General features: G+C 42.0%; 2 protein-coding genes across 11 annotated transcripts in view; one reads left to right on the top strand and one right to left on the bottom strand.

Moving 5' to 3' along the window:
• Positions 1-735: 735 nt before the first annotated feature.
• Positions 736-7,927, bottom strand: LOC135517860 (annexin A4-like). The gene is made up of 13 exons (XM_064942531.1): positions 7,795-7,927; positions 6,529-6,587; positions 5,764-5,851; positions 4,723-4,817; positions 3,461-3,574; positions 3,192-3,282; positions 2,720-2,799; positions 2,395-2,451; positions 2,076-2,169; positions 1,572-1,667; positions 1,360-1,418; positions 1,104-1,226; positions 736-991 (listed from the first exon to the last, which is right to left on the bottom strand). Exons 2-13 carry the CDS (start codon positions 6,535-6,537, stop codon positions 938-940), a joined length of 960 nt encoding a protein of 319 aa, XP_064798603.1. The 5' UTR covers positions 6,538-6,587; positions 7,795-7,927; the 3' UTR covers positions 736-937.
• Positions 7,928-8,320: 393 nt separating this feature from the next.
• The window catches only part of LOC135517858 (AP2-associated protein kinase 1-like), a 31,608-nt gene continuing 14,290 nt past the window's right edge, over positions 8,321-25,638 (top strand). For 9 of the 10 annotated variants that reach the window (XM_064942520.1, XM_064942524.1, XM_064942521.1 and 6 more), the window contains exons 1-16: positions 8,321-9,344; positions 12,966-13,084; positions 13,317-13,425; positions 14,852-14,994; positions 16,496-16,617; positions 16,829-16,910; positions 17,198-17,330; positions 17,564-17,667; positions 17,928-18,022; positions 18,223-18,374; positions 20,183-20,343; positions 21,382-21,927; positions 22,404-22,564; positions 22,680-22,909; positions 23,075-23,170; positions 23,744-23,833. In XM_064942520.1, the coding sequence (XP_064798592.1) occupies positions 9,185-9,344; positions 12,966-13,084; positions 13,317-13,425; positions 14,852-14,994; positions 16,496-16,617; positions 16,829-16,910; positions 17,198-17,330; positions 17,564-17,667; positions 17,928-18,022; positions 18,223-18,374; positions 20,183-20,343; positions 21,382-21,927; positions 22,404-22,564; positions 22,680-22,909; positions 23,075-23,170; positions 23,744-23,833 (2,503 nt within the window). In that variant the 5' untranslated portion in view covers positions 8,321-9,184. The remainder of the gene's footprint in view (positions 9,345-12,965; positions 13,085-13,316; positions 13,426-14,851; positions 14,995-16,495; positions 16,618-16,828; positions 16,911-17,197; positions 17,331-17,563; positions 17,668-17,927; positions 18,023-18,222; positions 18,375-20,182; positions 20,344-21,381; positions 21,928-22,403; positions 22,565-22,679; positions 22,910-23,074; positions 23,171-23,743; positions 23,834-25,638) is intronic. The other variant, XM_064942528.1, reaches the window with a different exon arrangement.

Here is a 25,638-nt window from a genome sequence, read left to right on the forward strand (position 1 = left end):
TTGAGCTAAATCTCTTCTGATTTCATCAGAAGCTGGCATTTAAACATTTAAATTGTCCTTTGTAAATATGGCAACACATCCACCTGTCAGGTCTAAAAAAAAAAAACATATCCAGCCAGATACACATCCGGCATAGTCTTATTAAGTTTCAGATATTACCAGAATGTCCATGTTGGCTTAAGAAGCAAGAGTTGAAACTTCTGGCATGCCGCAGCTGCGGGATTTCAGATCAGACGGAGTCTCTAATACAAGCATAGACCTACTTTGCTCAGTTGGTAACCCCTTATCTGAAAATTCCACAGAGCTAGTTTGAATTGTTATAGATACAAGTTTGGATGGATTAAAACAAGTGGATTAAAGTGGATTGTGGATTAAAACAAGTCAATGAGGGTCACCTATTGCGGGCTTGCGGTAGAATGAGAATGCTGATCATTTATGGTTGGGATTACCTGAGTGAAAGTCTCAGCGCAGCCTTGAAATGAGAGGACAGGGTCTAGGCACAAAGATGATGACATACTTTGCCTTCCAAATCAGATTAAGGTAATTGAGTCAAATGACTCAGAGCTGACTCAACGAACAAGCCATCCAAACTAATTCATTAAATGGACTTCAAACAGTAAGAGATGAAGATGGCTTTCTGCTGAGATGGGGGTTGGGAGGCAGAGGTTCAAAAGGTCCATCATCGCCTCCTGAGATGTGGCAACAGGGGATCAATAAAGAGAATGCAAGCAGGTGTAAAATGTCACCTGTCTTTGGTTTAATCAGTATTACAAACTGTGAAAAAAAGGCATCATGGTCAGTCTAAAATGCTCTGGCTACAGAAGAGCAGAGGATATTGAGAGACCTTTAAGCAAAGGAAACAGAAGATAGTAGAGGCACCAATGGTGTTGTTGCAGAGTGAAGTCAGCGCTGAATGATGTCCTAGATGTTCAACGTCCTACTCTCCACATAGCTCCAGCAGGATTTTGCGGTAATCTCCAGATGTGTCTCCCTAAACAATACAGAAACACTCACTTTACATCAAAATAACAGAAAGAAATGAGCACAAATCTAACTTTTACTGAGACAAACCATTACTTCATCTCTGGTGACCAGGGTCTCACCTTGATGAAGGAATGGAGAGTCTTGCCGTAAGCTTTCAAGAACTCGGCCTTGATGTCCAACATGTCAATCTCGGCCCGGGCCACCATGATTCTAATCAGTACGCTGTCTGTAGTTCCCAGACCCTGAAAAGACAGGAGGGAAGGAGCGGTCAACATTCTGATGAATTCAGTCTGATAACCCATAAGTGTAAACAGATAACACACCTCCATGGGAGGTGTGTTAAAAAAAAAAGAGTCTCCATTTCAAAATCTTTACCTTCATGGATTTATATAACCGCTCTGCAAAGAATGCTGGCTTGTTTTTAAGGCATTTCACTGCAAAAAAATAAATCAGATTGATACATCAGGCATGATAGCTCAACAAGCTTAAGTTTTGCTTATTTTCATCAGAACTGATTGGACTCTCAGTCTTATCTGACTTCGGTACATTATTACAAGAGGCACTGAAACAAATTGGATCTGTCTGACCTATTGCCAGAAAGACATTCTCCAGAGAGCCAGACATCTCCCTCTTAATACTGTCCTCGATGTCCCTCCCAGAGATCTTCTGATACTCCTTAAACACTGAGACAATGAGGTGAGAGAGAGAGAGCGAGAGAGAGATGTGTAATCAATCATACTGTTGTAGTGAGTAAGAAGCACATGACAAAAATGTTGGTTCCTCAGATAACCAGAACAGGTCAGCAGAACAGTGTTTGTGCATTACATTTTGTGTCAAAGTCAGTGTGGAAGTAAGTATCTTAACTGAAGAGAAGTGTAAAGCGTAATAAACAAACAAGTACACTGTGAGAAGGTCACTTCTGGTGATGTGTAACTTGTTCCTCTGATCTTAAACGTGTGTCTCGACAGAAATGTAAAAATATCTCTTATTTTATTATGATAAAATATTTTGGGAGTGTACCACTGGGGCGACGTTGTTGGTGTACCGCTGCTAAATGAATATACACTGAAATATTTTTGTGGGGACAATACCTTGGAGTAGGTGATTTCTGTTCCTCACACAGAGCACAGTGAGGAACTTGACCTCATCTGTTCCCCAACGAGCCTCCCCAGCCTCGTAGATATCCTGAGAACCCACAGCAAAAGTACTTCACAAACCCAAACAGAAAATCTCCCAACACTGACTGTTTTGGGACATACTTGATGTGAGATTATGTTTTAAAAAACTATGTCTAAAGTTGATCTTACTGTTCATCTTCCTAACCCGTGGGGTGATCCTGATACCCCAGCATGTGCTACTATGCGAGATAGACAGAGCCAGGTCACCTCCTCTCTGGGTCCATATTCTCACCTTAGCATCCTTCACAGCCTGGGCCTCATCCACAGTGTTGCTCTCATCTCGCCCCGCCTATCAGTCACAGGACAGACACAGAGGCCATGTTAGCAAAGAGTCAGACAATGACATGACCATTACCTGGCCATAAGAGGCCTCTAAAAACAACAAACATCCATTATGTGTTAAATTGTACCCAAGTGATGAAGTGAAGGGAGAGTGACTATTTCCATTACAACAATTCATGTACTGTAGTTCGGTTGGCTTTCCTTTGATTGTTGGAATATGAAGGTCAACCAGGTGTGTATTCAGAGAGTTCAATATTGTCACGGTCTATTCTCACCGTGAGCAAAGAGACCAGAACCCTCTGGAACATTCCGGAAGTATCACCATCGATATCTTCCTCCAGGTTCTTTTCATAATCTGCCATCACACACAATTAAGCAAAAAGTAGGAGTTAAGAATGACCTTAGACCCAGTCAGTGATCTGACTCTGCAATTATAACACACAACACTTGAAACGGTTTGTGAACACCCTGTCAAAAGCTATGGCCGGCAACAAAAGTTGAATATTGCTCTATAGAAGACACTAATAAATCATTCATATCATGCATTGTGTTCATGTTATGTGATTCATTGTTTGCCCGTACACTCTCAAGAGGGCGAGACACTGATATCCTAGATCAGATTTCCTCTTCATATACAGTGATCAATACTAAAGTATTGACTTGTACCATACACCGTATGCGATACCTCTTCTACAGGTGGAGACTCAATACATGGCACAGAAAGGCTGTGTACTGTGTAGCTACTACCTTTAAAGTACACCGCTGTGATGGCTCTAATTTCAGCGTTCGTCCTTGAGGCAAGGATATCAATGAGAGCAGCCTCCTCTGTTCCAGCACCCTAGCATTCAGAAAAATAGAGATGTGGAGAGCTATGTAAGTACCTCAAAGAGTAGTGTGATGCAACACATTTATGGGTTGTGGATGAGGTGAATAGCCCAATACAATGTCAATAGCTATTGAAAAGCGTTACATCAATCCCCATTGTGATGGTGTCTCTCGCAGTAATAACCTCTGACCTTCATAGCGTTCCTCAGCTCGTAGGCATCATACACAGGAGCGGTCATCAGGAGGCCCAGCACCACGTTCTCAAAGTTCCCCGTCAGCTCTCCCTGCAGATCATCGGTCAGGTCCTACAGGGACAGAGACACAGACATTTAAAATGGGCCCCAACTGACACAATCTCCTGCCTAGTGCTCAAGTAAGCATACACTACTTCTCTCATTACACTCGTATCTCAGAGGTGATAAACAAGGCTTTCAAAATGTTTAATCTGTCAGACTAAATGCTTCAGACATTCCAGATACGAGTCTGCTTCCAGAAGGGCGTGGCTGCGAAAGAGCTGTACACAGAAGGTTTGTAGTAGACACATTTAGCTTCTTCATGAGCCTGCCTGTGGGCGTCCCCGTGCACTGCATAACTCACTGTTTCTGACCAGGAGGATTCCACTAGCAATCTTTGTCCTTCCCTGTGGCAAGCTTCCTCATTCATGGGACCTTTTAGATAACTTTATCAATGATTTATTGTATGCCAGACTGTGCCAGCTCCTATCTAACAGTGTCAATAGAGTAGACATTGATCAGACTTCCCTTTTAGTTTTAAATGTCAAGTTTAGTTGTCGTTTAACATGGGGCCTGTCATTCTATAATCTCCTTACTTCACTTAAACACAAAGTGCAGTGTCCTGACTGACATTGGTCTTCAATTAAAATAAGGTTAACCTCAACCCTCATGTAGACAAGCTTCTCTCTATTCTCTGAAACACATAACCATCTTTGTGTAAGAGTTAATGATCAACCTGAGGCACCAACTGTCTGCACAATGTTACCAATAACACCAGACACCACCACACCCATAAAAACACACACACACAAAGCCACACACCAGAAGGGTATACAATAACACATCAATATGTTAGCCAGCTAAAATGTAAAAAATAGCCAGAAATATTTGTTGATTTTCCACTTCATTAAGAAAGCAAAACTTAGACATGTGTTTTCGGTTGTTGAGTCAATTAGAGAATGCCCATTTCAAGCTTATCTAAAAAAAAAAAAAGTAAAAGTTATTCCAGAATATTTAGGCCAGTTAGCTGGCTAACTCCATGATCCTGCTTTGTAGTATATCCACCCATGACTGATCACATGATAAATATAACACTTTACACCCCCCCCATTACTGGAGCTGGTGGTGTTAGATTTTGGAACGTTTTGAGAATAGTCTGATAATTCAAACGGTGATATGGGAAATGTAATAAGACAGGCATAAGTCAGTAGAACATTTACCTTCCCGACGGTCTGCTTGTAAGCCTCCTTGATGCGTTGCCTCTGAGCAATGCTACGACGTGCCAGGACCTCAATGACGGCTGCCTCGTCCGTGCCTATAAGAAACCATCACAGGGTTACATTACTGTATACCTTCACATTATACTGATCCATTAGGTAAAATAACTTGCTGTTGATAAAACAGCATCAATCACCATTGAAATATCCAAAATATCTCCCCGATATCACACAGTTATAAAGAACTCAGCCAGATTTCAACCTGGATGTTGAACAGACATACTTCTGGCTTCCAAGCTCCTCTCTCACCCTGGAAAAACCCTGGTCCCACAGGCACAGTTGGTTCTCAGTGTATGTGCCATCTGTTTCTAATGCATCTCACACTAGAATCAGGTGAAACCTATTATGTCTAGCTAACAGCATCAGCATTCCCGAATGTGGAGCTAAGATTCACCCATTCAGAAACAAATTGCACAGGCTGTATACTATCTTGTAGGCTTGTGTTTAACGGGGTGTAACTTGTCTTCTTACAATGCTCATTGTATTTTCTGTGTTGTATCCCTACAGCATAGACATGTAAAAAGCATAGACACAAAATATAACACAGGTGCAAAGATTATGAAATCCTACAGTAACTTTGGACTAGAACAGGAGAAAGGCAAAAATAATTATGAAAATGGAGGGGAAAAAAGGGAGAAAAAAAAGATGAGTCAAGTATACTGGAGAAGGAAAGAAATGACTCCCAGGCCACACAGAGGAATGAATGAGGTCTTGGAAATGGAAAGGAACTACAGTCCTGTGTAGAGGGCCTGTAGAGAGTTCTAGAATAATTACAACTGATGTGAAAGTACTGGTAGCATACTGTTCAACAGGAAGGTATTTTTGAAGCTTTCATTGAAAGGAAAGACAACCATTTTAGAATTAAGACCTATTTATCAGTAGAAAGTGGATCCTACCATACTCATCCAAAATTGTTTTCGGAATGTCTGAATTGTTCTTAGAAACAAACAGCTAGTCATCGCTTAGAATGTTGGGATCACTCACCAGCCCCCTTCATGGCTCCTCTCAGTCTGTTTACATCCTCCTCTACCTTGAAGCCAGCGGCTTCAGTCACCGTTCCACGGTTGCCAATCTGCAGCGGCAAATATTAAAATGGAATACATATAACTCCCTATGGATTCAGCAGCTGGCATTTATCCAGTCACTATCCAACACTATTTGGATATTGTACTTTGAGTCGTAGGCTATCGCCCTCAAACTCAACTCTGGACCTTGAAGTAAGTTCCACTGCATTTTTTCATTGTTCACCTCTAATCAGTGAATGATTTTGACCTGGAACACCAGGTGTGTGTAATAACAGAACACCAGCAGGCTCTGGACCTTGTGGGGTACGAGTTGAGTACCCCTGGGCTATAGGTACACACATGCACAAACATACACATCAACAGATCTGTGTGTTTGTTCAGTAACAGCAACGCACATTTATTATGTACAGTATAGGCATAGCCTATATGTCAGACTGCCTCAGTAGTATACTGTGGCTGCTACTTTCAAAAAGCTCTCTTGTCTGTGCTGTCAGTAGGATTACAGCAGTACAAATTTAATTGGACAATTTAATTGGTAGAGTACATCATACATGTTTTATGCAAGCTACAATGAACATACTGTTGATAAGTAAATCCTTTCCAATACTAAGCAACGAAAACAAACAAATGTAAATCTGATCATGCAAATGTATGAAAATGTTGAACACTACAATCATTTAGTTCACTCACACTACAGTAGACACGTTTGGGTGCTGAGACTTACCGCTGCCATTATGCCAGTGAGTTAGAGTTTCCAAACGTGAGCAAGAGAGATGGGAAAAGCTATCGAAAGAAAAACAGTTATATTATTTCTCAGGATGGTTAATAAGCGCACATACAGCATTTTTCTTGAGATGCGCATTATATTACCATTATCCATACAATGCCTCTGACCCTTGAGTAACAGATAAAGATGGGATAACGAAACATAGACCATCTACATACATTTGTTAATTCCCACTTTGGTCAGTTGATCAAAAGCAAATGTTCCTGTTGCTACATTACCTAAACCAGCTCTGTAGAGAATAACAATGTGGTGGGCTTTCACAGTAGGAAAGACTGGGTTAAATACTCATTACCCTCATTAATGTTTCATTACCACACACACACACAAACTTTAGATTTTTTTACAACTCAAAAAAATAAAAAATAAATAAAAAATCAACTCTACCTAACTGAAACAATTAGCTGACAAATCTTCCCCCAAAATCCAAATCAGACAAAATCCATCTCTGGTCAGAGCTTATTTACTTCATGGTGTCACTCAATATAGTTTATGTTGTTAATTATTACATTAATAGGAGACAACATCTTTATAGTCCAGGGGTGTTGTCCATATTGTGCCTCTTCATTAGCCAAGGATGACAACTCATTCAGAAATGTACTGTCTACATCTGCTCAGTTTGGGGTGGAAATACCTGGCACAAGAAGAACCCTTTTGACCCCTGCCTCTGTTACACTGCCATATCAAAACATTACATTACATTTAAGTCATTTAGCAGACGCTCTTATCCAGAGCGACTTAAAACATTACTAGATTTGAAGTCACACCTTTCTGAATCACTTTTTACATAACTAGGCCTATATTAGTAACCTACATTACCCCACTGAAGTAAATGCAATCAATGAAATGCAGTTTTCAAAGTAACAACTGCGCAGACTCTACAAACCTTTGGTAAATATGGAGACATTGTTACGCAACACAGTACTTATAGTTAAATTGTTAGTTTCCAAGTTGCCCCGCTTGTGATTGTAACTTATGGCCCAATTCAATAAGTATATAGTTTGCAGGAGGCGATGTTTGTCTGTCTGCTGGCGGCCAGCAACGGAATAATAACTTTTGAAGTTAATTTTCTGTTCGAGACACACCCTTGAACTTGTCAGATAGTAGGTATTCTAAAGCTTCTAGCTAAAAACAACACAATACACATCGAGCCTATATTTATCGTTTAACCTCAACCTATAAAATTACATACAAATGTTTACTTACCCTATAGACAGTAAAAACGACCTATCTTTTCAAACGAGGAAGACCGAAAGGAAGCTCTCTTCTGCGAACGTCGGCCGTTAAAACGCAACAGTGGATGGCATAAAGAGGAGTTTTCGGTCCCACCCCTTTGTGGTTACACTAGGGCAGGCTACATTATATTTTACAGTGAAGAACACACACGCTCTCTCTCTCTTTTATTATTATTATTTTTGTTTTACAATTCTTAATTGTGATTGCAGATAATTGTGATTCGTGTACCATATTGTTTGTTCTCTCTCTCTCCACCACAAACTTATTGATTGTATTATTATGCTTCAAGAGGAAAATAGCCTGTTATCCCATTCTCATATTGTAGTATACTAATGAAAAAAAGTTAATTAAATGAATTCATTTGAGAGATGCTCCCTAGTGGCTGCTCACCCGCGCACCCACCAGTCAATGCCACCAGTGTGCCCCCCTCACTACAGACCTCATGACTACAGATCCCATGACTCCACTGCAGTAAAGCTGTAGGCTAAGGGCTGTAACAGGCAGCTGCTGATATGTTGGTGTGGTCGAAGTAGCCGAAGCTTGTATATCTTGCGTACATCTAACATATACTAACTGACTAGCTAGCTATATCTTATCTATATTTTCTAAGGGAGCTATCAAACCAAACTGAGATCGAAAGTAGCTACAATTGGTACATTTTCGGAATTACCATTTCCTGTCATTTTGATAGGCATTTCCTGTTGCGAAATAGCTAGGTAGCGGTTCGTGGCAGTAAGCTAGCTGACGTTGGCTAATTGGTAGCCTAGCTGGCTAGATGATGAATTGTAGCATACTTGGAAATAATCATTATTTGTTGAACGACATTGAATATGGAAGGATCGTGTAATATTGGCACGTTTTACCGGGGATATATTACAACGGACATAATTTTTACAGGATAACCTTAGCTACATGAAATGTCATAACGTTAAGATAGCCGCGGAGATGGAGGGACCCACAACCCCCTGAATAGCTGCACTGATGGATAAATGTCCTCCTCCAAGATGAGCAAGTCGAATACTGCACAAGGTTTAGCAGAACTATATTAGCGTCTATCTTATCTCTATAGCTATATTAGTCTGTCAAGCAAATGGGAGACTGGTTATTCGGGCATAGCTCATAATTGACAGCTAACGTTAGCTGCTGGTGAAGAAATCACTGCTGTTTTTGGCATCTGCAAACAACAAGACTGGCTTTGTCAGACAAACCTTAGGCCTTGTCCAGAAAACAAAGTTAATTTGTGAAACTGACATCGCTGGAAATAAGGACATTTGAGCTTTCTGCATCGTCATTTGAGCATTCTGCGTCGTTTTGATTGAAGTGAGGATAATATTTCCTCATCATCTGACTGATAGTTATCATGAGGAAGTTCTTTGATTCATCTCGTCGGGAGTTGGTCAGTTCAGGACCTGGTTCTGGAGGAGGTAGCAGTGGATCCAGCCATGTAGGTGGCAATTTAATTGGACGTTCATGTACCATAGGGCGGCACCAAGTCACTATTGAAGAAACAGTGGCCGAAGGTGAGTGAGATGGAGGAATTGAGGCTTGTCTTTTGGAAATGTTTTGATGCCCATGCTGACTGAGAACATGAAATGTGACATTTCAGTCAGACCGCAAACTGCCACAATGTTTGAACATTGATCAGTCATTACCAGTCAGGTAGCTGCTCCACGCATGATGACATTCAGTACTGCTTAAGCCAGAGGCAGGCCTAGGTTTCAGAATGATATGGCTACATTACAGTAGGCTATGTCATTGGCAGACACACATATTTGTCAATTTTTCACTCAATGCCATGATGTAATCCTATTCCTGACATTTGAATATTGGACACACCCAGCCCAATTACCATTTCAATGTAGGTGGATAAGCAATTCAAAGGTGCCATGCTGTTTGTAGTTTTCCAGTTTTGATGATCAAGTCTAAGGGCTGCTGCCTGACAGTGATTTATCTGTCGCGTGACTGACAGCTTTGTAGTTGTTTGAGCAGAAGCTTAATTTAGTAAATCTGTCGGCAGGAAATCCCCTTACATATGAGGCGCTGATTAAATGTACTCAGGGACAGTCTGTTTTGGGTGTTGTATGGTTTATTAAAATGTGTGACCATGGACATAAGAGGCTCATTTTCAGGTACTAAAGAGCACGGAGAGATGTCTGGGGTGTGGATGTATCTGTAGGCCTACTCTTAAACTAAAGTCCATTGGGGACATTAAATCTGGTATTTGTGTCCTTTTGACAACCCAAGACCATACATTTACATTTATATTTAAGTCATTTGGCAGACGCTCAGATCAAGTTGCTGATCGTTTGGATATCACTTGGGTACTTGGTAGTGAAGTCCAAAGAACCTGCAGATAATGCCTTGATGTGAGGAAGTGACGTAAAATTAGGCTAATCCCTGACTCCCTGTGCAAATGGTAAAATCACCTCTCAAAACAGTATATTTTTAAACTTAAGCAGCCATCTTGTTCAAGTTTATGTAAATGTAATCAGTTCTTGAAATGAAATAATTCAAGAATAGAAAAATGAAATAGCCTTAAAAATGCCAAATGCATAGCCTAGCCTAAATAAACACAATATACATTGCAATAATTGCACATCTCAATTCTCAAATTTATCCCAACCCCTGGTACACATTCAACGCTTTTGTTGGTTTCGAAGGCAAATTGCATCTCATGATTTCTGCCTATTCTGTCCATCCTTCTGAAGCGCTGCTTTGCGGTGTACACTGTTCAGGAATCGAGTCTAAAACATGCTGAATAGAGAGAGAGTCAGTGTCTTGCACATTGTTGAAGTAGCCTATCCCTGCCCCAGTCTTATTTCAGCAACTTGCACTGCAACAGTGTATAGATCTCAGTACACTGCAGTTTCAACACACTGAAATTGAACACCAGTAGGGTATAACATATAGCCTAGATAGGTTATCAACATTAGCTAAAGACAGTGGATTCCATGCTAAGACCGTTAAGCTAGACCGTCCTTCAGTTTCCCTGGGGCAATGCCATCATGGAGGCTTGAATTGCACTGAAAGTCAGGAATTAAACATGATGCCACTAAGGCAGTTGGCAAAAGATGACTAATGAAGCTGTTATGGATGCTACTCCAGGGTTTCTTTATGTAATTCTATGTGCTACGCACACTATATTATGGATGCTACATTTTACCGAATGGTTAGGCCTATTCGATTTCTTTACTCAAATATCTTGCATTGTCTTCTAATCATATTGTTTTGTAATGGGACGCAAATCACCATTTTTATAAGAGTATTTATTTCATATTTTGTGTGACTTGCTTCAGCAGTCAGTCTCAACCTTTCACTCTTGTATCCTCATTCATTTCAATGGTGGAATACAGGCTTCAACATACTACACTGAAATCACTGCCACAAAACTTTCAGAATGTTTAAATGGAACCCTTTAGAGAGTTTAAAGACACATTATATGGATTATGATGCTGTACTACTCAATCTAGCCTACTATGCTAACCCACTATAATCCGCTGTAATAACTCCACACCTACAAACCACCCAAAAGTAGGTCACTATAACTAAACCAGAGCCTATGAAAACCCCATTGCTACAATACCATTACTATAACTACCACCATTACTACTGCTGTCACTAGCACTACTGGGTCGTTCCATTTGTTTGCAATCAGATTTTGACCACACCCCTTTGGATTTGAACAAAAATTTCCACAAACATTTGTTCATTGGTAGAAGTGGTCAGAAAGTAACTTTTTGGACCTGAAAGCCAAAACATTCAGGAATGTTGACTCATTTAGCATACCCCACCATACCATGAGACATGTCTTCATCACTGGAAAATATGAACCCTCTAGTTTGATATCATTTAAAAGCAGGTGAAGAAGGGTGAACTCCGAGGAGTAAAGGGAAAGGGGGATACCTAGTCAATTGTACAACTGAATGCATTCAAATGAAATGTGTCTTCCGCATTTAACCCAACCCCTCTGATTCAGAGGGGTGCGGGAGGCTGCCTTAATCGACATGAGTGTCATCGGCAACATTGGGATGGTCAGTTATCATGGTCAAGTCATATTGACCAAGTTGTTGTGAAGATGGGGAGAGGTATGTCTGTTGTAAAAATATGTTCTGTATTTTTTTTACACACAGATCAACTGTACTAGTTGTTCAGGCTCTGGTCTTGTCCCATCTTGATTACTGTCTGGTAATATGGTCAGGTGCAGCAAAGAAAGACCTAGAAAAGCTGCAACTGGCTCAAAACAAAGCAGCATGTCTTGCCCTTAACTGTACACACAGAACTAACATCAACAATATGGTCTTTCATGGTTGAGGAGAAATTGACTACTTCTCTTCTAGTCTTTTTAAGAAAAATGTGTTTAAATGCCTAACCACTTGTATAATCTGTTTGCATACACATCAAACAGACATAAATACACCACCAGACACGCCACTATGGGTTTCCTCACGGTACCCAAACCAAAACAGAGCCATGACGTCATGGAATGCTCTACCACCAGAGCTTACTCAAGTGACATTACCATTCAAATCAATGATGGGATATGGGTGGACTGGTGGCCATTGAGTGTACCCATAGGAGCAAAGCAGGAAGTGTACCCATCAATATGTGCTGTGATTTGTTGATGTTGAACTCAACTGACATTACAAAAAATACATTCCATTGCATGAGCCACATCAGTTAACATAATCTGAATGAACATTCTATACCAGGCAGCCATTGCGAGTTTAACAGTCATATTGCCAGGGCTAGAGATTCCATGCCTGTTCAGTTCATTCTATTTCTATGTTTGCTGTTGCTGCAGGGAGGGGGGTGTTGCCTAGGCAACCGAAGACTTGTTTGCTACAACACCCTGCTTATTTCAGCAAGGAGCAACAAAGTTTCATGTTGAAACTTAATTTTTGTTACCACACAAACAGACTCAACTGCACCAATGCTCAGCTGTACTGTCTTTTTAATCAGCTGTTATTTAAAATAAAAATATTTTTTTAAATGATTTAAAAAATGATTAAGACAGTTTATTTTCTGTAATTGTGCCAGCCCTAGCACAGAGTGGTGTTGCCAACACTTCAGACTTCCAATGGTTGCTTGCCTCCAAACACTGAACCTTAATTCGGTCTCAATCAATCTCTCTCTTTCTTACAGGGGTTTTGCCATCGTGTTCCTGGTACGAACCAGCCAAGGACTCCGCTGTGCCCTCAAGAGGATGTATGTCAACAATGAGCACGACCTGCAGGTGTGCAAGCGAGAGATCCAGATCATGGTGAGTAGCTGTGAGATTACCCCACTCCCACGGCATGCTTGGAGGGGAGCTACTCTGTTTATTATTCTCTTCTGCTTACATGAAAACATGGGAAGGCCCGTGAACTCTGCACTACATTGTTTATCAGTTATATTTCCCTTCTGGGGACAATCAAGTTGAACTTGAACTTAAATGGCATGATAATGTTCACTTTGTCTGTTAATGTAATCTGGTTGTGCATGTGCTCTTGCAGAAGGACCTGGTCGGCCATAAGAACATCGTTGGCTATCTGGACTCTAGTATCACCACTTGTGGAGGAGGAGATGTGTGGGAAGTGCTCATCCTCATGGACTACTGTAAAGGTGAGTGCTTACTGAAGGGTCTGTGTTCAATCAAGTGTAGTTGAAAGACAAGAATAAAGCCAGACAACTGTCACTCCACATGAGGGCGCTCTTTGTTTAACTATTAGTCTAACTTCCATCTAGGCCACGGGTGTCGAACTCATTCCATGGAAAACCTAGTGTCTGCTTGTTTAGTTTTTTTTCTTCATTTCAATTAAGACTTAGACAACCAGGTGAGGGGAGTTCTTTACTAATTAGTGGCCTTAATTCCTCAATCAAGTACAAGAGAGGAGCGAAAACTCAGACACTCGACTCTCCATGGAATGAGTTTGACACGTGATCTGGGCCTACCACTGGTGTGGGGACTTTGTTGTTGTACTTGTCTTTGCATGTCATTTGAGTTATGCGCTGCACCAGGTTTTTTTCCATGATGTGATTGTATGTTATAGGCATAGTAGATGTACAAAAAGTGTAGAAAACATTAGGAACTCCTGCTCGTTCCATGGCACAGACTGACCAGGTGAAAGCTATGATCCCTTATTGATGTCACTTGTTAAATTGACTTCAATCAGTGTAGACTCAGGGGAGGAGACATGTTAAAGAATGATTTTTAAGCCTTGAGACATCGATTGTATATATGTGCTATTCAGAGGGTGAATGGGCAAGACAAAAGATTGAAGTGCCTTTGAACGGGGTATGGTAGTAGGTGCCAGGCGTACTGGTTTGAGTGTGTCAAGAACTGCAACGTGCTGGATTTTTCACGTTCAACTGTTTCCCGTTTGTATCAAGAATGGTCTACCACCCAAAGGATATCAAGCCAACTTGACACAACTGTGGGAAGCATTTGAGTCAACATAGGCCAGCATTCCTGTAGAATGCTTTTGACACCTTGTAGAGTCCATGCCCTGTTGAATTGAGGCTGTTCTGAAGGCAAAGGGGTGCAACTCGATATTAGTAAGGTGTTCCTAATGTTTTATAAAGGCCCCTATTGCGAAGTAGGCTTTTTCAGTGGTATTCAAAGTTGGGGTCGTGACCACTAGTGCGGGCGGGGGAACTGCCGTGGGGTCACCCCCCAAAAACATTAAGAATACATGTTATTTTGTAGGACAATATACACAAGTTTTAGAAGAAGATTATTCAGTAATGTGGGAGGGATTCTTGAAAATGTAATCAAGGTTATTTGTTGATGTGAAAATATTAATTTACCAATTTTTATGCCTGTCATTTAGATTTAGTGTGAGGTTTGGTCACGAGAAACTCTTTTGGAAAGAAAATGGGGTCCCCAGAAATTCTGGTGAAAAAAATGGCGTCCCTGCTGAAAAAGTTTGAGCACCACTGTTTTACATGATCAAGAGTGTCTGAGTGCGAGATGGGTGTACTGAGGAACCTTGCTAGCTCCATACCTCGTGTGTGTTCAGTAATGAGACTGAGCGATGTATCTCTGCAGGGGGCCAGGTGGTGAACCTGATGAACCAACGTCTGCAGACAGGCTTCACAGAGGCAGAGGTGCTGCAGATCTTCTGTGACACATGTGACGCCGTGTCTCGACTGCACCAGGGCAAGACACCCATCATCCACAGGGACCTCAAGGTGCGAAGGAATAGAATCCTTCTCCTGTGTTTTCTCTCACCTCCTTACTCTGCTCCCACTCCCTCTGTCTCATCTCGTTCTTGGCTAAGTCTTCCTTTCATATAAATTTATATATATATCTCACACACACACACACACACACACACACACACACACACACACACACACACACACACACACACAGTGTCTTTGGGAAAGTATTCAGACCCCTTGATTTTCTTTTACATTTTGTTAGGTTACAGCCTTATTCTAAAATTGATTAAATTGTTTGTTTTTTCCATCAATCTACACACAATACCCAATAATGACAAAGCAAAAACAGGTTTTTAGAAATGTTTGATAATTTATTTAAAAAAAATACAAACGGAAATATCACATTTACATAATTCAGACACTTTACGCAGTACTTTGTTGAAGCGCCTTTGGCAGTGATTACAGCATTGAGTCTTCTTGGGTATGACGCTACAAGCTTGGCACACCTGTATTTGGGGAGTTTCTCCCATTATTCTCTGCAGATCATCTCAAGCTCTGTCAGGTTGGATGGATGGGGAGCGTTGCTACACAGCTATTTTAAGGTTTCTCCAGAGATGTTTGATCGGGTTCAAGTCCGGGCTCTGGCTGGGCCACTCAAGGATATTCAGAGACTTGTCCTGAAGCCACTCCTGCGTTGTGTTGCCTCTGTGCTTAGGGTCGTTGTCCTGTTGGAAGGTATAAATTCACCCCAGTCTGAAGTCCTGAGCGTTCTGGAGCAGGTTTTCATCAAGGATCTCTCTTTGCTCCGTTCATCTTTACATTAATCCTTATTAGTCTCCCATTCCCTGCCTCTGATAAACATCCCCACAGCGTGATGCTGCCACCACCATGCTTCATTGTAGGGATGGTGCCAGGTGTCCTCCAGACGTGATGCTTGGCATTCAGGCCAGAGTTCAATCTTGGTTTCATCAGACCAGAGAATCTTGTTTGCATTTTGGCAAACTCCAAGCATGCTGTCATCTGCCTCTTTACTGAGGAACGGCTTCCGTCTGACCACTCTACCATGAAGGCCTGATTGGTGGAGTGCTACAGAGATGGTTGTCTTTCTGGAAGATTCTCCCATCTCCACAGAGGAATTCTAGAGCTCTGTCAGCGTGACCACCGGGTTCTTGCCCACCTCCCTGACCAAGGCCCTTCTTCCTCGATTGCTCAATTTGGTCGGGCGGCCAGCTCTAGGAAGAGTCTTGGTGGTTCCAAACTTCTTCTGAATACTTATGTATATGTGATATTTTTTTATTTTTTTATTTCATACATTTGCAAAAATGTATGGGGTATTGTGTGTATATTGATGAGGGTAAAAAAAAAACAATTTAATCCATTTTAGAATAAGGCTGTATCGTAATAAAATGTGGAAAAGTCAAGGGGTCTGAATACTTTCCAAATGCACTGTATACACTTTCATCCAATTCACATTGTGTGACTCTATTTTATCCTTCTCTGGCTTTGCTTCTCTTTTGTATCTCTGCAGGTGGAGAACATCCTGTTACATGATAAAGGCCACTATGTGCTGTGTGACTTTGGCAGCGCTACCAATAAGTTCCAGAACCCACAGATTGAAGGAGTGCCAATAGTCGATGATGAAATAAAAAAGTTTGTGAACTTGCGTAGCTTAAAACATACGACATGCTGCCATTTTATTTCCTTTGAATGTAGCTTTTTTTTTTTAACAGCTGTAGAAGAATACAGTTCAGAGGAATATAGGCCTTTTCAGCCGAGCCTCGTCAGAGGTTAGCCCTGTGTTAGTTCAACATCATGGTGTTCTTTATCCTCCTTTTTGTGGCCTTGTCCTATTCTCTCTCAGGTACACCACTCTGTCATATCGTGCCCCTGAGATGGTAAACCTCTACAATAGCAAGATTATCACTACTAAAGCTGACATATGGGTGAGTGGACGTTGTTTTTTTTAGATCTAGGCTTTAGGCATGGTATCAGTGCCAGCTTTTGATTTGTATGGGGCTTTTTTAACAGTCCACCCTGTAGCGTATCTGTCACAGAATGCTCATGAAGCTAAATGAAAACGTCAAGCTAATATTTGGTTTAGTTAGTACAGTAGGAAGTTAGAAGAGCCATATTTGTGTGGAGAATCCTTTTCCCTTCAGGCTTCTCGAGGCATTTGGGTGTTGGCTCGAAATGGTATGTAACTTTATTATTGTGTGTGTGTTCTCTCCAGGCGATGGGCTGTTTGCTGTATAAGCTGTGCTACTTCACTCTACCCTTCGGAGAGAGCCAGGTGGCCATCTGTGATGCCAGCTTCACCATTCCTGACAATTCCCGCTACTCCTACAACCTGCACTGCCTCATCCGTCAGTATTCCACCACTCACTGTATCTGCTATGGAAATTAGTGTATATTCTACAACGCCATTACATATTTTATGAGTCCTGTGCTACATGTTACCTCCTTATCTAACCATGCTTAATCTATAGGTTGTGGGATAGTCAGTGTGTCGCTTTTCTCTCTTCTGGTGTGGTTCAAATGGGCTCACTTTTTCTCTCACATTTCCACCTCTCCTCCTCACTCTGTTGGTGTTTGTCAGGGTACATGCTGGAGCCCGACCCTGACAAAAGGCCTGACATCTACCAGGTGTCCTACTTTGCTTTTAAATTGGCTCGTCGGGACTGCCCTGTTCAGAATGTGAAGGTCAGTCTCTCTCTGCTCTGTGGTCAGGGTGACATCTGTAGGGGGGTGACCTTTTCTAGTCTGAGTGTCTGTCTCTCTCTCTCTGTTTGGGGAATAGTCTGTGGATTGGTCTCTAATGGGCTCTGAGCCAGACCTACCAATGTTCTATTCAGTCCATGCCCTGATGCTATTGAATGTGCTTGTCATCTGTTGTCATGTGGTTCCATTCCCTCCTAAATATAAATGTACAATACTTTCATCTCTAATCTACCCCCATATAGAACTCTCCAATTCCTGCTCATCTCCCTGAGCCAATCAAAGCCAGTGAGGCAGCTGCAGCGAAGAAGAGCCAGAGCCAGACACAGAGTAAGGCCAGGTAAGTCTGTGTGCTGGTGTTTGTCATACAGGGGGGCTGCCTGAGTAATCTTCTGGTTGTTGTCGTTATACACGCCAGTATTGAGGCTAGTATCCTTATTTTTTGTCAGTTGTGTGTTCTCTGTTCTGTTTTGACATCATTCATAAGGTAATTTTGTACCATTGACAAGTTGACCACCAACTCTTACCTTTGTCCCCCAGGTTGACAGATCCTGTCCCCACCACTGAGACCTCCATCACGCCACGGCAGAGGCCCAAAGCTGGCCATGCCCAGCCCAGCACTGGCATCCTGCCAATTCAACCGGCTGCCCTCACCCCTCGCAAACGGGCCAATCTCCCTGCCCTTCCTCTAGGTATGTACCAACGGGCCACTCTGCTGTTGTACTGTAACTAGGCTAACATTGGTTTATTTGGAGGCATGTTAGGTACTCAATACGTACACAGAAGCGACTGAGGTAGATTCTCTACCCCAGGCCGGAACATACTTACTAATCATTTGTAGTCTGCAAATTGACCACAAGAAGCCCAAACGCATACAATCTATTTATTTTACATTTTGCAGGAAGAAATCTCTTCAGATGCACCATCTTGTTTTCAATAGTGTCCAAATGAAGAAAAAAATCAAATACTTGGTAACAAGAATAATATGGCAGCTACTGTATAATAACAATAAAATAATAATGTAAATGTTCCATAAACAGCATAAAGTTATACAACTACTAGGCCTAAAACAAATAAAAACTACAGATATAACTACTTATACAAACAATACAACTAGGGACCTATAATACTGTATATTAATGCATACATATTTACAAATATCTTCATATTGATGTTTCTATTACAAAAAAAATCCTCCTCACCCTGTTTGTTTTTGCTCAGAACCCTGTTCTACCCTAATGGTAGCATGCTAATTGGACAGAATTTAAGTAGATGGAGGACATTGAGTATTAGCCACGATAAATAAATGTCTGTATAAGTGGGCATGTACCAGAAGAAGCTAGGTAGTTCACAGAGCTGAACCTGAACTGACCTGAAACATACTTGTTTTCCCCCCCAGTTTTGTTAAATCAAATATATTCTCTTAAGGCTCCAACTGCTCAGAACATTCTGCCAAATTTGGTTGAATTATTTCTCAAATTAGATCCAAGTTATATTTAGTAAAAAATGATTGGGCTCTCATTAGAAACCAATGTAGAGAACACTGGTCTGTTTAGTCTGTCTCTCAACAGTCTCATCTAATGAGGTCTTGCCAGAGAGTTGCCGTGCTCTGATTATTTTTCCCGCCTCTAACCAGACTGAATGCTCTTGAGCAGAATGACGTCACTTTGTTTTTGTGCTGCTTTTCCGCCAGTGATCGACAGGACACTGGAGAGTTGTGTACTTGTTTGCATTTTGATGGGGAATTACCTGAACTATATTATATAACTAAGCAGAGCCAAGCCACTCACTGCTTGTGGCACCTTCATTGTCTAATTATGTTCCTGTATTTCTCAACAGGGAGGTAACGCGGTTAACAAACAAAATAACACTTAGCAGCCAATTAATTTCCATATCTATTAGACCACATTACCATGGCAGCAGCATTATGCAGATGGACCATAGGCTAAGCTAATTCCCTATAAATCCTATAGGACATGTCATTGTCCTTGTCATTGTTGCGAGAAAAAAAATCCCTTTCACCAATTACACTTCTTCTCAATGACAACTCTTCCTCTTCCATGAACTTTATGGTTTGCGGGAAGCGTATATGGCAGCCAAAAAGATGGTTGCGTTACATTGGCAAGAGCCTCCCTCTCTGCCATGGTATCAATGGGGGTGCTTTGGAAATTGCTTACATAGCACTTTCTCTGTCCCGTGTGCTTGGTGCTAAAGAGACAAATGTTGAGCTGTGGACAACTGTTATTGAACAAATAAGATGACTGCTATAATATCTGCAGTAAACTGTGTCCTGTGGGGATGGGTGGGTGTTTAGTCTAGTCTTTAGTCCTAACTGTTGTTTTGTCTGTGTACCATTAAATAAACCAATGGAAATACATTTTATATTTCTGTCCTTTAATGTAATGTGTGACCACGACATTTTATGTATGTATATAGCATGAAAAATATATTTTAATTGTTTCATCGCTTGTATAGTAACTAGATTCTGAACTCCTTGCAGGAGTCAACTTAAACCTTGCCCAGCAAGCGGCAGCCCTCCAATCACAGAAGGCACAGATCACAGCTCCGCCTCAGCCAGTGACCGGCCGTTCACAGAACCCTCCTAGTCAGGCCACACTTCAGCTGGGTGGAAAGCCCCAAGCTGGTACTCAGCAGAAGCAGGTAAATTCAGGCAGCCACCCAAGCCCACAGCCATACCACCCTGCATCCCACTGCTGGCTTGTTTCTGAAGTCAAGCAGTGTTGGGTCTGGTCGATCCCACTCTTAGCAGCGTTGGCAGAACGTGGATGTTGACTGTTCTCAGGGATACAACGTTTCAGAATGAGTGCTTATCTAGGATCAGGTCCCCCCCTGTCCATGACGTAATCTTATTTATTGTTATTTAAAAGGAAAAACTGATCTCAAATCAGCATTCCTGCTCTGAGAAGCGACCACAGATACAGAAGATTTCTAATTTGCATTGTGATAGTTGTAAGCTTTCTGGTACAAAATAACTGCCATCACCAGGTGGGTGCTTCCATTTTGGTGGTGGATGACGTGAGTTTCCTCCATAGTGCTCTGAGGATCTGGAAGTTTTTAAAGAATTACAATACAAACCACAGATTTTAATTATTATTTTTTTTACACAAATGTGTTAATATAATTGCTAAAAAACGATTTGAATGAAAATGTTCCTCTTTACACTCTAATGGGTCAGGAAATTTTTTTTTCAAAGAAATGTAGAAAATGTGTAGGATTTTGTTGCTTAGTGAATTCAGGACACTTATACCATCTGTAAGGCGAGTTGCTGCTCAGGGTTGGGTTATTGTTCAGTCGCCCTTTGTATAGACTGTGTCATGGAACAAGCTTAGGAAAGGAGAGTCAAGTGCAGGAAACTGTTGACCAAACAGAGAAGAAGTGAGCATTAAAGAGGTAAATGGACCAAAGACGGTACCACACAATGGTTCCCCTTTACATTTTCATGATGACATGTTTTACAGTCTCCGATTTTATAACAAAGACACAAGCAATGGTGTATGGTGTCCTTAGTTTTTAGGTAGGGAAGGCAGTTCTCACGGTATTATATGTATCGTTCTGAACCCACGATAACAGCCACATGTATTCTTAGTGGCACGCTGTGTTGTCTGTGTGTAAAGCAGCTTTGTCTTCATTGTCATGGTTTGTTGACGCTGTGTGCTGTCGTCCGTCTTTGTGTGGTAGCCAGGGCAACTGCAGCAGCAGCCAATCGCGGCAGCAGTCACCGCAGCAGGGGGAGGAGTCCCACCTGTGCAGGCCAAGACGGAGGCCCCGAGCGCCCCACTACAGGCCATGCCTCCCTCGCTGGCCAGTCCCACCCCCCAGAAGGCCCAGGTCCCGTCTAGCCCAGCCCCACCCAAAGCCCCAGCACGTCGTAAGCAGGCTGGCCAGAGCCAGACCCAGCAGCAGCCAACTGCTCAGCCCACTCCAGTCCAACCTCCGACTGCACAGCAGCCTACAGCTCCGCAGCAACCAGTTCCTCTACAACCAGTTCCTCTACAACCAGTTCCTCTACAACCAGTTCCTCTACAACCAGTTCCTCTACAACCAGTTCCTCTACAACCAGTTCCTCTACAACCAGTTCCTCTACAACCAGTTCCTCTACAACCAGTTCCTCTACAACCAGTTCCTCTACAACCAGTTCCTCCAGAACCAGTGGCCCAGCAGCCACCTGTCCAGGCCCAGTCCATCCCTGCTAAAACCAGTCAGAACACAGCTGAGACAGAGACGGTAACATACCTGCAGCCTGCAACGAGTCTGCTCCCTGAGCTGTCACACACTCCAAGCTTGCTTGAAAGTGACATCAGGCCATCCGTTGTTTCATCCAGCCATCCATCGTCATGGCAATGCCATCAGCCTTCATCGTTTTCCTGTCTTTTCGGTTTTGCTCATTTGAGTGTTGTTCTCTTAGTTCCTTAAAACCCCCTGCGAAATCCATTGTGATCCTTGCGAATGTTTGAATTATCCTCATTTTGGTGTGATAGAATTCTGTTTTACCTTTTTGCCAGTCCATTATTTTCACTTTAATTGTTATTATTTTACTTTGTTCGCCTCATTTTCTTTTGTGTTGTATGTATTTGGCATTGACAGTTATTCATTTGTGAGTGTTATTGGTTTTAGTTCTTTAAAATGAGTATCCTCTTCTTCCCCCTATTTGTGTTGTTTAGATGATCTGTTTCTTCCTCTCTCTCTCTCTGTCACTCCAGACTTCTCTTCCTGCTCTGTCCAAGACTCCGCCCCACTCTCCAAAGGCTGCAGAGCACACCCCGAGTGGCTTTACCCAGAATTCAGTCGGTGGGCTACCTGGAAGTGACTCCACCCAGCCACTGCAAGAGGCCACAGCAGAAGATGGCCTCAACCAGTTAATGTAAGATATGGAGAAATTACATCATCACCTGAAATATCAGCCTTAATTAAATATATTTATTTTTGAAGGTGTAACATCAAGATGACCTGTTCCGGCCTTTTTTGTGTTTTTCCAGATCTGTTGGTACAATTCCACCCAATTCTACCCAATCCCTTCAGCAGAGTATGTGTGAACCAGCCCAGGATGGCAACTTTGCTGCCTTTTCCCCTTCCCCTGCCTCTGCCCCTGGCCCTCCCATCGGCTCCCTCAGTCAGCCCGCCTGGAACCCTTTTGGTGATGATGACTTCTCCAATCTCAGTGCGGAGCATCTGATTAACAAAGACTTGGTTGACGAACAGGCTGATGGTAAGGCTGTGCGCGCGTGTGTGAAATAATGTGTTCATAATTCTAAGAGATGGTAGCTAAAAGTACATTATTATACCTCATTTGTAATATATCCTCTGCTGTAATAGTATTTTCAACCAGATAAAGCAGATAAAGTACAAGTTACTTTGTCTTTTTCGCTGTTAGACGTGTCTGCAGAGGTGGAGACGGACCCCATAGAGGACCTGATACCTGGCCTGCTGGAGGTCTCCTCCCCTGGGGAAACAGCCCACCAACCTGCTGGTGAGACCCTTCTCATATCTCCCTACTGTATATCTCTCAGATATTCCCATAGCTCCTTTGTTCTTCCTATCGCAATCACGTCCTCTATCCTCCATTAAACAGCTATGGTGACATACCCATAGAAATCCTATAAAACACTGTTCTATGTCATTCTATGGCCATAAGGGAAGAGAACTCTGTTGCTACCCAACTCTCATGAAATGAGGAGCAAACTGAAGTGAAGAGAAAATTCAGCAGCTCTTGGAGGACTGTAGAAGTTGATAAGTGTTTCTATATTCCTGCTGAGTGAATGGTCCTCTCTGTGACCTCATCAATGGCCCTCAGAAATGTCTTAGCGTTCAATCTGAAAGCTTTCATTAACTCTGTATGCTCAAATCCCTCGCTAGCCATTTAATGGGATGTTCTTCACTGAATAACTTTCCAAGAAAACGCTGTCTCTTTGCCTTGAGCTCTCCATGCTCCTTCATATCTTCTTCTAATCAGACGGAGATGGACATGCCGTACTTTGTGTACCTCTGAAGTGTTCATTAGTGTGTCTGTTTTCCCCCGCCTTGCTACTTACTGTACAAGTAGAGCAATCTGAAGACCTCCTTGGCCTGGATACAGGAGAGTCTTTGACTGTTCCGGTCCCGTTCAGCATCCTAGCACTCTCAGACACTCCAGGTAAGGAAGTGTCCTTTTCTATACTCCAAATCACTTAACTCGTGTATCAACTTGACATACTGTGACGCTGGCAATCTATTGTCAACGTTAAGACCAGAATTAGGGTGCGTTCGTAAATTCAATCTGAGAATCTACTTTAAGTTCAAAGCTCTCTGGTTTGAGAGTGCGAGAGCACAGAATAGTTAATAAATTTACGAACAACGTGTCTGTTAGGACAGGTGCCAGTAAACATTGACTAAAAACGTTATTAAATTGTTGCCAGTAACACCGTTACAAGGAATAACCCTCTAGGGGCGGCAGGTAGCCTAGTGGTTAGAGCGTTGTAAAAATCTGTTGTTCTGCCCCTGAACCAGGCAGTTAACCCACTATTCCACGGTAGGCCGTCATTGTAAATAAGAATTTGTTCTTAACTGACTTACATTTAAAAATTTTAAAAAACCAATAATAATTACATGAAAACAGTCTAACCAGCTCTGCTATGGTGAGTAAAATGGTTAGAGTGATCTCTCTCTCTGTGTCTAAAAGTAGCTAGCAATCTAGCCAATGTTCGCTAGTTAGCTTCGGTGCTTGACTGCTGTTGTGTGGTCAGAACGCTCTGATCAACCCTACTCCTCGGGCCAGTGTCTCCAGTATGCACCCTGAACGCTCCGAGAGCAAAACGCTCTGAATTTACAAACGGCCCAGAGTTAATTTACGAAGGCACCCTAGGTATCCACACACAATTAGTGGTCATGGCAACCCTGGACTGTTCTACTTAGTGGTTCTCAAAAACCTTTCAAAGCCTCCTCTTTTCTTGATTCAGCCTAAAATAAAGCCCCAAATATTGCAGCACTTCAAATTGTAATGTGGCATTTTGTTCTAAGGAAGCCAAAGTACTGTTAGTCACGTTGCTAGCACTGATGTACAGTGCTCTCTGCCCCCCCCCCCCAGTTTAAGGGGCTGTAGTGGACTTGTTTTCTGTACCTTGGTCCGTGGCAGTCACCCGGCTCAGCTGTAAGTACATAGTGGAGAGACAGGTGAGGGTTGTGTTGTGAGAACCTGGTGTGCAGAGTGGTCTTTAGGGTTAACCCCAGCTAGTGGATGTAGCTACTAGCTAGCGCTCTCTGTGGGACCGTTTTATTCACCTGGTGTGAAAGTAACATTTTGGGTTTTGTGGCTGTGTGAACAAACAGCTCTTTTGCTTTGAGAGTACTAATTCTAAATGCATTTTAACTGGCCTGATGGAATGTGGTGGAAAGAAAGCTGATATAAAAATGTTTTTTCAATGTGAGCAGTTCCTCAAGCAAACCGTTTCTTTGACCTAGAAGAACCTCTTGCTCTCCTGTAGGGAGAGATTATTTCCTCTATTTAGCTCTGTCTCTTGCTTCTTTGTCCTAATATGTCATTCTGTTATCATCTTTGTCTTATCCATCTGTAATCAATGAATTCATCCCCAACCCATTTGATGAATTTTCTCATTTCTTTCTCTTTTTTGTTTAAGCCACTGGTACGTTAAAAAAACAATTTTCTACTATTTTTGTTGCATTTATTTAGCAACATAATCGATTTACAAAACCCTTCAAAGCTAATGAAAAAGTCAATAGCTTAATTTAACAATTGAAAACTTTTCCATTTTTTTTTTAGGGCTTCTATTGATTAAAACAACATCAATGTTGATAATGTACAGTAAATACCATGGTAGACGATCTCCATGGGGGCTCTCAATCACTACTGACCGGAATAGATTGTCATATCATTACATCTCATATTTGGCTATTTGGAGCTAGGGGACACTAGTGGCCACCCATGTGACCCAGTTGGTAGAG

Source organism: Oncorhynchus masou, chromosome 28 (assembly GCF_036934945.1).
Source record: "Oncorhynchus masou masou isolate Uvic2021 chromosome 28, UVic_Omas_1.1, whole genome shotgun sequence".
NCBI classification, from domain to species: Eukaryota; Metazoa; Chordata; class Actinopteri; order Salmoniformes; family Salmonidae; genus Oncorhynchus; species Oncorhynchus masou.

Bases quoted from the DNA above. Each gene is read 5' to 3' on its own strand.
- LOC135517860 (XM_064942531.1), bottom strand. The intron at 2,800-3,191 runs GTAGTAGCTACA...GTGTGATGGCAG, and splicing joins CACAGCGGTGTACTTTAAAG to ATTATGAAAAGAACCTGGAG. The intron at 992-1,103 runs GTGAGACCCTGG...TGTATTGTTTAG, and splicing joins CTCTCCATTCCTTCATCAAG to GGAGACACATCTGGAGATTA.